The sequence below is a fragment of the Lichenostomus cassidix genome, chromosome 6 (genome assembly GCF_008360975.1).
Source record: "Lichenostomus cassidix isolate B80296 chromosome 6, HeHo_3.0, whole genome shotgun sequence".
Taxonomy (NCBI): domain Eukaryota; kingdom Metazoa; phylum Chordata; class Aves; order Passeriformes; family Meliphagidae; genus Lichenostomus; species Lichenostomus cassidix.
The window spans coordinates 12,380,352-12,393,405 of NC_139487.1; the positions used below are offsets into that span (position 1 = coordinate 12,380,352).

At 37.8% G+C, this 13,054-nt stretch overlaps 1 protein-coding gene across 2 annotated transcripts in view; it reads left to right on the top strand.

Moving 5' to 3' along the window:
- Positions 1 to 13,054, top strand: part of SLF2 (SMC5/6 complex localization factor 2) — a 29,687-nt gene that overhangs the window by 12,673 nt on the left and 3,960 nt on the right. For both annotated transcript variants that reach the window (XM_085064966.1, XM_085064967.1), the window contains exons 7-18: positions 689 to 799; positions 1,069 to 1,236; positions 3,206 to 3,308; positions 4,760 to 4,835; positions 6,129 to 6,270; positions 6,710 to 6,815; positions 7,432 to 7,608; positions 8,156 to 8,253; positions 8,913 to 9,000; positions 9,499 to 9,630; positions 10,443 to 10,520; positions 12,114 to 12,200. In XM_085064966.1, coding sequence (XP_084921092.1) covers positions 689 to 799; positions 1,069 to 1,236; positions 3,206 to 3,308; positions 4,760 to 4,835; positions 6,129 to 6,270; positions 6,710 to 6,815; positions 7,432 to 7,608; positions 8,156 to 8,253; positions 8,913 to 9,000; positions 9,499 to 9,630; positions 10,443 to 10,520; positions 12,114 to 12,200 — 1,366 coding nt within the window. The remainder of the gene's footprint in view (positions 1 to 688; positions 800 to 1,068; positions 1,237 to 3,205; positions 3,309 to 4,759; positions 4,836 to 6,128; positions 6,271 to 6,709; positions 6,816 to 7,431; positions 7,609 to 8,155; positions 8,254 to 8,912; positions 9,001 to 9,498; positions 9,631 to 10,442; positions 10,521 to 12,113; positions 12,201 to 13,054) is intronic.

Genomic DNA, 13,054 nt, shown 5'->3' on the forward strand with positions numbered 1-13,054 from the left:
CTGAGCCAGCTGGCAGCTGCTGGTCAGGCATGAAATAGAAATATTTATGTAGACTGACTGTACTAGTTTTTTCAAAGGCATTTGTAACTCAGTTTTGGTTCCCAAAGCTGTGCAGGCTGTTGGTGTCTGCGTAGTTATACAGGTCAGTGAACAGAGCTAATGAGTGTTCTTACAAGAGATCTTTTGGGTAGGAAGTGAAATGTGGTTTGTGTGTTAATGGCAAACGCTGGTGATGGATATATGTGTGTGATTAGCTGTTTTGATTAAAGATTCTGACCCTGGTAGCTGTGGGCTGACTGCCCATGGAGTAGCAGATACTCCTACAAATAATACTTTCTAACAAATGAAATACTTGTTTGGCGCTTAGCAAAACATAAACGTTCAGCCACAAGATTGAAAGTCTTGTGCAATTACAAAAACTTTATCGGGTGTTGGTTGAATGTATTCATGTCTGACAAACCACTGATTGATTGTGCTGTTGGAAATTCATTAGAATTTGGGAAACGTTCATTTTGTATCTTGGAATAGCAAGGTGCTTGTGTTTTACACAAATGCAATGTCTCACACGCTTTTTTGCTTTGTGTAACTGACTCCTGACTCCAGGGTTCATATTCAGAGCTTGGATTTTGTTGTTTCTGTCATAAATACTAAATGGTGATGATGTGCTCTGCTGCTGCTATTATTTCAGATTAGAGGAAATAGAGAAGCAGTTACAGGAAGATATAGAAAGAGAGGACAAGGCTTCAGGTGGAGAAAATGAGGACAATGCTAATGAAGATGATCTCTCAGAAGAACACAGGTCCTTGCAACTCCAAAACCAATTAAATCTTGGTTTTTGCTTTTCTAGCCTTTTTCCCCCCTAACCTCTCTCTGTTTTCAACAGCTGTTAATATGTTTAATGAGAACCATTTTTAAATCTTTTGGGGTTGGGTGAATTTCCTTGGGTGCTACTGTATTCTAACAATTCAGCTTTCACATGAGACTGATGTGTTCATCACACAATGCAAAGAACTGTCTCAAGCAGCTTCTCAATGTTTGAATTGATAAAAGCAATTTCGAATTTTACAGGGCGTTTATAAAGAGATTTTCAGTAGTAACTTATGTCATACCTGACTACCACCCTGGAGAAGATATATTTGATTTATCAGCCTCTGGGAAAATCTTCACTCAACATAACCTTGACTTGAGGAATTTTCACTTCATCCCTCAAAATTCTATAGAAAATCTGCTTCTTAAGTAAGAATAACTTCTTCACTTTGTTGTGTTTACTTGTACAATTTTCTTTTCCTTTTTAGCAGTTTTAAGATACTATTTTATCTTTGTATGCAAATGAGCTCTGTCTTAGTAAGTAGGCAAGACTGATTGGCTTTCCCTGGAATTTTCCTTTCTGGATTAGCTTTATGGAGCAGTAAATTGTAACTTGAAGCTTCCTTCTTTCCTCCTCTGGAATACTTGAAAAACCTCTTCAATGAGACATGAGGAAAAACAGCTGTTCTGGCCTTTGCCATATTTCTACTACATTGGGCTGCCGTTGATAACCTGACCAGTTTGTGGAAGACAAATGCAGAAGTGAAACGTTATAATGAACACAAGCTTAACTATCCCCAGACTGAAATAAGAGCTTTGTGGTTACCTATTTGTGACCTTCTAGTGTTACATTATGTCTGCTGAAAGAACTTTGGTGCTTCTGTCCTGGATGGGTGTGGGACTGGAGGCTCCAGCTAATGAGGATTGCAGAGTCAGGATCTCTGACATCTGTTCAGTTCAGTCACTGAGCCACCAGCATGTCTGTGTGTACATAAACAACTGCTCTGCAACTCACAGGCATTTTTGCTCTGTATTTACAAGGCTGTTGGGCTACAAGTAGCTAGACAAATTCTTGCCTAGTATCATGAGTGTAAATCCTGAACATCTCTGGTTATTTCAGTTGGTGTTTTATTCCAAACATGCATTAGAGGAACTGAGAGAATTCAGTCAATCTTAAAGGATTTTTTATACATGTGTATGTTCAGTTGTGGGTGTGAAGAGGAGGAGAGTGACTTCTCATCTCTTGAGGAAGTGGTGTTTGTGATACACTCCTTTGGCTTCAGGCCTTTCTATTAATATGTTTTGGAGATCACAAGGATATGAGCTTCAAAAGCATCTTGTAAATCAGTGACTGGAGGAATGAGAATTAAACTAATCATCCCTTGCAGAAGGCAATTATGATTTAATTGCTTATGCATTCTGTCCAGTTGGCACATCTGGCATGTACTGGCTGCCCAGTTGGCACATGGAGGTCTCACCAGTCAGGCAGGTAGAGGGTATGTGTAGGAGTGAGGACAGATCTCTCGACAGAATTACCTGATTTAGCAGATGGAGAGAATAGAGGAGACTAAAGGAGAGTATGTGGGAAACTGGATAGCTTTAATTCAGCTGCCCATGACATCCCTAACTTTCTAAAGAAGAATCACAGAATATCCTGAGTTGGAAGGGGCTCAAAAGGATCAAGTCCAACTCCTAAATGAATGTTCCATACGGGGTTTCAACCCACAACATTGGCATTATCAGCACCCTGCTCTGACCAGCTGAGCTCATCCCAGCGACTGAAGCCACAGTACTTCAGTAATAGCAATAGCACACTGTCTGTCCTCCCAACAGCTACTGTTTGCACCCCACAAGTTTGCACAGTGAGATTAGGCTGTGGGATTTTAATTCTGTTAGTTTACCTCCAGATCCTTTATTTAAGAGGGTATTTAAAAATTTTTGAAAACAATGTTTATTTTCTCTCTTGATCTGAAAGTGTTGGTAAAGGACATTGGACAGTTAAAAATCTTATTTAATAGTCTCATTGAGCATAGCAGCCTGTCTGTGTAGTCAGCACAGTGGTTCATAGTACAATAGTGTAAATCAATGTTTGTTTGAAACTATTATTCCATAATAATACAAATGTTTCCAAACTGTATGGTATGGCTTTCTATAGAGAAAGATAGTTGTTCTAAATGACATTTGTGAATTTGATTGCTATTAAAAATCAAGGTTTGATTACTGTGGCATTTTATATAAGTAATAGCATAAAAATAACATCTGTTTTGCATGTTCAAATCTGTCTTTGTTGTTGATGATGACCTGAGGGATGAGGAAGTTCTTATGTTTTTGTGAAAGTGATGATTCAACCACTGATTGATTTTTATCCTCTTTCCTTTCCCCCATTTTTCTCTTACAGTTCTAGTGTAACACAACAGCTTTCTTTAGCTGTTAACGGTTTTTTAAGTTCTGCTTACAGTTGTATATTGTGTCCCATACCAATTCTGAAGTGGCTTTTCCAGGTAAGTCTGTGCTATTCATGCAGTTATAATAACTCTGTGCATGTGTAATATTTTTTCTGGAAGCCAGTTGAAGCAGGAATAATCTGTTCCATTAGGTTAACAACTTTTAAATAATTTTTTAAAAAATTTGATTCTGGGTTCTGATTTGTTCGCCAGTCTGAAATACTTTGGTTGTCACTAGGGGTAAAACAATAAAGATAGCCTTTTCTCCACACTCTGAGTGAATGCAAAGCTGCATGTCCCTGTCCACATTCATATATGCTACTGCACTGAAAAAGGACACAGTAGGTGAGGAGAGATACTGTGGGCCAAATCATGAGCAAATGCTGATCTTATTTCCTTCCACCCTTAGAAAAACAATACATGCTGCAGTATGCAAAAGTGCAAAGGTACCATTTTCTACATATATCATCTTCTAAATCATCAGTGATACCAGCGTTATCAGATAATTTTCATTTGGAAAAGGTACCTTATGGCTCAGGAAGAAGCCTGGAGTCATTCTCAAAGGAAGTGTGGTGACTGTCCTTTCAAGATGTCTGTGTCAGTGTCTGAATCCCCAGGAATTTACACAGTGCTGTTACTCACAAAAATGCCCCTCTCCAGTCTCCATTCTGTTATTATTTGCCACATTCTAACTGTACCTGAAACAAAAAAGAAAGCTGAACCACCTGTGAAATTGCAGCCTCTGTCTGTTGATTGGCTTCCTACATTTGACAAAAGCAAAATATTTTGCTCTTCTGTGTCCTTCCCTCCAGCCAGTAAAAAGTTCCCTTCCCTCTTTCTGTGAGCTCTGGTGTTCCTGTAATAAGTAAGAAGTGTGAGCCAATTCAGATCACTTACAGAGCAGGAAACTGCCCAGCACTTGTGGGGAGGGAAAAGAAGTTTTGTTGGGCCTGTGAAGTGCTTCAAGAAACCTGAACTGTACTTCATAGTCGTGTTTTTGTAGTTAAGAGTTATGTGAAAAACTAAGAATTCACTGTTTGAGTTTAGTATTGTATATGTCCAACTTTCCTGTGACTGGAAAAGGATGTAGTTAACTCTGTTGCCTCCACTCCTGCTCAGGGAGCACAATTTGATCACAGATGCAAATGGGTTCTAAAGATGTTCATGATACTTTCCATTCTTTGAACCCTCAGAACTTTTTTATAAACCAACATGGTGTTACAGCATTCTGATACTGCAAATAATTAATTTTAAAGTATTCATATCATCTTTTCACTGCTTGAAATAATATAAATTCACAGTATTCTGTTCTCATTGGTGTATCTTGCATTAGAGGCTTTGGGGTAAGGGTTTTTTGTTTGTTTGTTTTTTAATCTGTTACTCATTCTTCTGAGAAGTTTGGTGGTGTTTTTGTTCTGGTTTGATGTGGTTGTTTTTTTCTAACTAAAAGGAAACTGATGCCGTCATGAAGCTTGGTTTTTGATGTGTAGCTTCTTCTCTCTTCACAGATGATGTCTATTCATCCTGACTATTGTGTTTCTACCCAGATCTTGGACAGATTGATGGAGATAACACTAAAAAACTGTAAGTATTTGAAGGATGGAAAACTGACCACCTGAGTGAAAGCATTTCTTCTCTCATCAGTTTAGAAAAGTGTTAGTGAGGAAGTAAAAGGCACCAGTTCTGTTGGGTGATTTTGGCATGAATTTAGGCTATTTTCTTACTTCTGTAATGCTGAAATGCTTGGGGTTGATCTTCACTGAGTGTGTGCAACCTGTACCACAGTATGTGGTCCTGGCATGTACCTGCAAAGCAGTGCATCCCAGCACAGGGCCTTTTAAACTCACTTCTGGTATTTCACAAGTGGAATTGACCTGAAGAGAAGCCCAGTCTGCTCGAAAGTTTGCTATCCTTTCCATCTTTTGCTTTGACTGATGCAGACGTTTGTAGCTTAAGGACTGCAAGATGTTTTTCACATTGTCTTACCCAGTATGTAGCACTTCATGATTTACTTTCCAGATAAATGACAAAAGTGAAGTGAATCATACACCTGCACAGAAACACTTTGAAGGATTTGCTTCAACCCACAGTGCTGCTGATGTCTTGTGTGTTTTGCCTTCCTTTGTCTGTACTCTCAAATATTTTTGCACTACAAGTTCCTTTATATGTTCCCCATGTCTTCATTCAGATCCATCAAAAGTGACATTCTTTTAAGGCTACCAGTTACAATTGTTAAAATAATGTGGTTCTTTTGAAGTATTTGCTCAGACCTGTCCAAACTGTACCCCATGTTTTAATTCTTGTTTGAAATTGGGCTATGAGCTGATATGAGAGGGAATGTAGCCTCCTTTATTTTGTGCCTTGCTGGCATTAGGCTTGATTATGAATGAGCATTCAAACAATTAGGGCTGGGAGTTCCTTGTTTAGCACTTCTGTTCCAGAAACCTTGCCTGTTTTCAAATCTTACTTAGCTTCACTTCCAGTCTCACGCTGATAACACTCTCTTACCTTTACCTGCACAGGCAGTAATTTATGTGTTCTCCTAGATGTAAATATTGCCTCATTGCTTGTTTTGCTGTTTGTGATGAAAGAGAGCTGTGATGGAAAACGGGTGGAACTTGAAAGTAATCGACCTGTTACCCAGGCAAGGTGGTGTAAAATACTTTTGGTGTAAAATTTCCCTGGTGTAAAATACTATATTAGACTTTTTTGCTCCCTCCTTGTTCTGAAAATAAGCTTTTTGTTCAATGTGCTGACACCTCTGAGATGAGAACTGGTAGAATTGATGCAAACTGCAGAGCTTATTTGTTTTTCTTAAAAGGAATTAATGCTAAGAACTAAATTTAAACTAATCCATTCCATGTCTTTTATTTGTAGCTTCCATCAGTGCTGAACAGTTTAAACCATGGATTCCTTCAATAGCTGATATATCAGCTGTTTTTATCAATATGGGTATTGGGTTCAGAACTCTCTTTCCATTGCAACATCTTCAACCCGACTTCAATGAGCATGATATTTTGTAAGTGTTTTCCTCTTGATATTTATTGCCTGGATCCTGTGAAAGCAAGTCATGTGCTTAGAATTTAGAATCTTCTTTAATTCCTTTCTCATACTCTTCAAGTTCTCAGCTCAGGTCTTAGTAAGAATAAATAACCCTGAACTTCAAACAATGCCTTCTAGGTAAGGATTCAGCAAACCAGAGCATTGTCCTTTGTCCTGCATCTTCCTAATGAATCTTTGCAGGATTATTGGCTAAATAGCTGGGCAAAGTAATTTGCTACAAGTTGAGTGAGATGTGTATGTTAAATGCTCTGTAACTGAGGATTATTTTGATTTGAAGGCATTTTGAAACATGCAGGGTTTGCGTTGTTTTTTTTTTTCCTTCCGTTTGATGTCAGTAAGCCTTTGTGGGCTTTTAAATTGTTCATTTGTTGCTCAGATTATGTTTCTTCTATTAGAAGTCAGGTGCAAGAAACAGTGAGTCAACAGCCAAGAGGAGACATAGCCTCTGCCTGCCCAGCTTTCCCCAGTCTACTTGAAAACAATTTAATTAATGTGATTAAGGTGAGAAAACTCCAAGGCTTTTGTAGGTTGGGTGTCTTTTTTTGTGTGTGTTTTCTTTTGAGAGGGTGGATAGGGTTTGCGATCTAGTCCTGAGCATGTGTTTGAGTAGATGCTATCCTGAAGCTTCAGCTTCACATTCAGCAGTTTATTGCAGGCATGTTGCAAGCTTCAGTTTCCTGACTTCCATTGGCTTCACTCACAACTGCAGAGTTTGCTGCGTCCCTTTTCCAGATGTGGCACTTTATTGAACATCTTGGCTCCCTCACATAGGAGAAATTATCCTTTGGTTTAAGTTTTCAGTGTTACTGGTGTATTTAGAAAATCTTTTGGCCTTTCCTTCAATTATCTGGATTATCTGTGTAGTTGAGAAAGATCCTGCTCAGGTAGTGTCTGGGAAATATTCCCATTGCTCAAAAAATGAGTCTCCAGCAGGTATAATTAAAAAAAAAAAAAAAGGGGGGCTGTTATTGGGAGATGGGAACATGTTTTGGTACACAAGTGTTGCCAAAACTGTACATAATTTGAGGTACATTTTAATATGAATGTGGAAAACTTATCATGCTTCAAAATAAGCTAAAACAATCTCAGATTTTAATGCCTTGTATTTCTTTTAAAGTTTCTAGGTTTCTGTACATCAGTAATTCAAGACAGATACACTGATCGAGAAATATGGCTGCTGCTTATATTGCTATTTAAAATAAGCTTGGAGAAACAGTTAAAACAAGTTCCTTTGATAGACTTTCAGTGCCTTTTTGTAAAGCTTCTGATGAGTATAAGAGACTGGGATACAAAGGTAACTTAATAAATTTATTGTACTGGATTTGTGAAACTGCAGCTTCTGTTTTGAAGTTTTTGTTTTTCATTCTTGGCATATCAGAAAAGTACTGGCTGAACATGTAATATAAAATTTTCAGTAATAGTACATGTAATAGTAAGAGAAATTCAAAGCTTTGGGTTTATGTGAGATTTAGGAGTGGGTGGGTATACTGAGGGGGTTTTTGTTGCATGAGCTTGCCTGTCCTCTTCTACAAGAGGACTGTTGTGTTTTTCGTAAGATTGTGTACTAAAATAGGTGTATGTTTAAAATGACAGTCTGATAGGATTAAGAAATTATTGCACTATGCTAGTAAGATGTCATTAAAAACATTACTATAAATATTATTTAGCAGACCCACCTTCAGGTGCAATGCAGAAATCTCATTATGTACCTCATCTCTTGTTAGATCAGTTCCTTTTATCACTTACGCTGACTGTGTTTCTGGGGAGTAGATGTGTGCTCCTCTGCAAATAAAGCAAACAGCCATTCTTCAGTATCAGGATGTTTTGTTGTTCTTTTAAAGATGCCTGAGCTGTGCCTGGCAGTGAGTGAACTCTCCAGTAATCACCATAACCTCCTGTGGCTTGTTCAGCTCGTGCCCAGCTGGATCGAGCGCGGACGGTAATGACACTGTAATGTCAGAAACACGCAGGGTCATTTACAGCTGGTTTACTTGTATAAGCTCAAAGTCTGAAAAATGCAATATTTATTACATAGCACTTAAAAAAAAAAAAAAGCATTTGTGTTTTCTCCTATGTTACAAATGTATATGCAATTCTTAGTGTTCACGTATAACTTCCGGATTACCCTTGCTGGGAAAGAGGGTTAAATCTTTTATGTAGTTTCTGGGCTGTGGATTTTTGGTACCCTGTACCACAAAAGGGCTTACCTTCAGGTTCTGACATCCATCACTTACTGTAATTCTTGCCTGAATGACCAAAACTTAAATTTTCTTTGGGCAATTAATGTCTGTTTCTAAGCATCATTTTGAATTCTGTATCTTTAAAATTAATATATTAAAATGTAACTGAGTAAGGAGAATTAGTCGGGTCATTAACTTCAGGCTTGGAGACAAGTATCTAGCATTGTTTACTTGTGCAGAAGCTGAGCAATGTGATTAAGGGTACTTCTGTTTTGCTAGCCTCCTTACTGGTTTATATAGCACCTATATTCAGAAAATCCAGTTTAACAGTTTAAGCCATGCGTAGCCTCACATACTTTGTAGAAACTGTGGGTTTGAGAAATTCTGTGGGAAATAATTTTTAAAAATTGTTTTTCAGGGAAGTAAGAAGACATCTTAGCCTAGTGATAATTGCAAAACTTCTTCATAAAAAGCATGTGGAAATACCTGATGACAGTGACAAGCAGGTACTGCATAAATAAGTTGTCTTTGTATAATTTGGAAATTTAGAAAACATGTATATTGTATGTTTTTGTTTTATGTTTTAATACTGTAAGCCCATTTTCAAGAACCTTGCAAAATGACCAATTAATTTTCTCTTTAGATTAGTATTAAAAGTAAATTTGCACCTGTGTTATCTGCATGTTCTGCAGCTTGTAAGTGCTTGTTTATGTGCCTAAACATTAATTTTAGACATGGGAAAGAGGTCTACACTTCTGTGAATCCCCCTTTTGTATTCATGTGGAGACACACTGTTTTCATAGGTCAGATTTTTATTGAGGCAATGTACAAACACTTAAGTCTGTGAATAGTCAAAAATTACTCAAAGCACGAAAACTTCCTTTTTAGTTAAAAATCCCTTTTCTATTCTTGTATTAATGGACAGCTAATATTACAGTGGCACTCAGTTTCCAATTTTCTGTTGTCAGTAAATCAGTCCAATTTGTTAATGTTTGTATCTGTAGATGTCTCTTCTGCATCACTTTCTGGTGTGTATGAAACCTTCTTGTCTACTGAAGAAGATGAGAGAGATGAGAGAAGGACTGAAGGAACAGAATGCTGATGAAAACCATCTTCATGCAGAACTAGAACATGAGGTATACAGCCAATAGTGCTTTTTTGCTTTTGGTTTTTATGCATCTTTTATATATTTTATACATTGTATATTTTATACAATTTGGAGAATGTTTATTTTACTTTTTAACTGTGGACAGTTCTGTATGTAAAACTGTAAATACACTGTTTTGCTACTGTTCATCTTTAAAATATTCATTTCGGCTACAGTCATGGAGGAAGGAAAGAAGTAGCACATGGTGAAGGAACCTGTATTGGGCTGTTTTACAAACACGGAAATGGTCAGATTTTCTGAGTCACGGGAATGTCTTGAGTGCCAACTTCTGTAATCAGAGGATGATCTTCCCTCCCTTCTGATGTAATCAGTGAAAACTGTTTGGTGCTGAGCCAAACCTTCACCTGCAGCCTTGAGAAAAAGATTTATTAATCTCTTCTCGTAAGCAAGTGTTGGAAAGATTTAGTATTTCCATCCATGCAAAAAATGGAATATTGGTTTGGATATTTGAGTGGTTATCACGGAATCTCTCAGCAAGTGATTTGATCTGGAGGTAGATGATGGGAAAATAAAGCTAACTGCTGAATATAATTTTCAGTTATTAAAACCATAGAAATTTTTATGGGTTACTTAGGTTAGGTAAAACAGTGTAATACGGTTTCTAATACATAAATATACTGTTGCAAATCAATTAGCTAGGTGGAGATGTTGATACAATTGCCCATTGGCCTGGCTGTTGGCGAGGTGGATTCATTCCAGAAAGCAGAGATAGTGCTGTTTCTAGATGTGCAGAGTTATAATGGTGCTTGGACTGCTGAAGCTTTTTTGATTTCTCTCCAGGTGTATTACCTAATCTACGTCCTCCTTCATCTAGTCAGTGAAGCCAGTTTCCTTGATGTTGTAAATTCTAATCAAAGGGTGAGTACTTCAGTGGCTAGACCTTTAGATTTTAAAATATTGTTTATCATGCAAACTGAGACTGTTTGGGTAAGAGCTATCATGTGATAGAAGATCACCAGTGCATAATAGCACTGGAGAAACTTCTGTTCTGGGGCAAGGTAAATGCAGAAGAACATCCTTGTGTTTACTGCAGAGAGGGAAACCTCTCTTCTGTGTTTCTGAAATGGAACTACCTCCAAACTTAAGGCTGTGGATGAGCAGGCATTTGTTATGTTAATCTTTCTCTGAAAGTATCTGGAGATTACCTCAACCCAGAAATTCTAAGTCAAATGATCTTACCAGCTTTGGAAATAGGATTGAAATTTCTCAGTCTGGGAGAAAACCACTTTAAAAATATCCAGTAAAATATTTTCAAGCACATTACAGTTTCCTGTGCTGGAGTGCAGCAAGTGAAAGCAAGGGCTGTAGCCCTTCTCTGTAGTGATTGTTCCTTTGTGCCATGTGATGTGAACATCTGCTAAGTAATACCTTCTGCTTAGCCTTTCAGTATTCCTGATTTCTGTGATCATTTACTGGGAGTTGCTTGTTGCAAGGTGTTTGTGTAAATCTGCTGCCCTGTGGAATTGCTCTTGGCTTTTAAGAAATCTGTCATATGAACTGTTTGAGAGATGTAAAGCAGTAATGTTTGGTTACATTTAGAGGCTTGAGTGTCTCAATGTGCTACTAAGATTTGTGGAGAGCTTGATATTTTCAGTTGGTTTTTTTTTTAATGTCTCAATTTCTCAATGAAGAAAGGTTCTATTATTCACTGACCTTTTAGCCATCAAGGAGCAAGAGGGGTGTGGCTGAAGATTGTGCAGGCTAGACTTGTGGAAAATCAATCTAACTATTTAACTTCTGGTCGTCTGCCAGTTAGAGGGGGTAAAATCTGGTGGCCTTGAGACACCAGCAGATGTTTATAAATAGAATTTCAGCATGTCTCACCTGTTCTGCAGAGCGGAGCCTCTTGGCAGCTGTTAAGTGAGAGATTGAAAACAGGAATTTTATGAAGAAATTAACAGAATGTGAAAGACCTTGGGAATCATTATCGAGAGATTATGAAGTGCAAAACTGCTTTATTAAAGTAATCAGAAATTGAGAGAGAAATAAAAGATCAGCGCATAAACCTTGGATATATTTTACCTGCTCAGCCAATTCCTACAAAAGAAATTACCTGAGTCATCATTACTGAAAAGCTTATTTTTAGCTATTGTAGCTTCAGAAATTATTTTGCTGATAAAAGATGTGAATGGCACTGCACTGTGTTTGCTACTTTGGGGGCAGAAAGGATTTGCAAATTAATTAGTAAGAACTTTAGAATTTGTGTTGTATAGCTCTGCTATACTTTGAAGCTGCCTTTAAAAACTCTTAGACCTGGTTTGCCAGGAATATGCCAGCAACAGATAGGGGATCTTGTGATCTTGGTTTTTTTCCCTTTTTCTTTCTTTACACTGTGTTTCTGAGCAGAATTCAAACTGAAACATGTAATTTTTAAATTGATACAATATTTGAGTAAAACCTGTAGTTTTGACGTGGAGGATTTAATAGCTGTACACTTTTGTCTTTATTTAGCAACACTTACTGAAGCTTTGTCGTGCCTTAGATAAGCACGTAAAAGGTGACATTAGGGAAGATGCAAGGCTGTTTTATCGGTCTAAGGTAAGACACAAAACTTGATTTTTCTGTTTTGTTTTGGTTTTGGGGTGGTTTTTAGTGTTCATATTGCATGTTGTTTCCTCATCCCAGCCCTGGAAATTCTAGGAGCTCCTCATGGGTTTGGGTTTTTTTTCCTGATTTTTCTGCCTGCATCATGTCTTTGCATGTGGATAAATATATGCCCATTTAAATTCACTGAAAATACTCGTTTTACTAACAACTGGACTCTTAACAGCTGTAAAATGTGACTGGTCTTCCTTTTAGCCAGGCATCTCAACTTTTAGGCTCACAGAGTTGCTCTGTTTCTCTTGGTGGCAGTCACTGATAGCTGACTCCAGTTGTAAGAGTAGAGCCTATATGCAGGGCAGGCTGCAGAGGACTGAAAAAGTTGCCTGTCTTGCATGAGTCTCCATTTTATTTTTCAAATGAATTAATGAGTTAATTAAAAATGTTGTGGATATAAGCCAACAGTGTATGTGACATAGCATCAAGCTTGGACAATTGCCTTTTGTTTGCTTTGTGGTGTGGGGCTTAGTACTGGTAGTCCTAATTTTGTGACCTTCATTCTTTGCATGCTGTTGTAGCAAACCAAGTCAGCTCAGTGATGAAGTGACCAGCCCCAGCTTTGGGAAGCCTTAGCTTCTTCACCTTGAAATCAGACACTTGCAGTTGTGTGCTTTCTTACCTCTCAAAAACATTCTTTTCTTACTCAGCCAGATTAATGGAGCATGGATCCTTTTAACAAGTTAATTACTCTTGCCTTGGATTATTGTATCTCTGGTCGCTTTCACTTTTGTTTGTATTTGCCTTTGCACTGAGAGGGGAAAATCTTACTCTGGTTTTCTCCATTGCTTCAT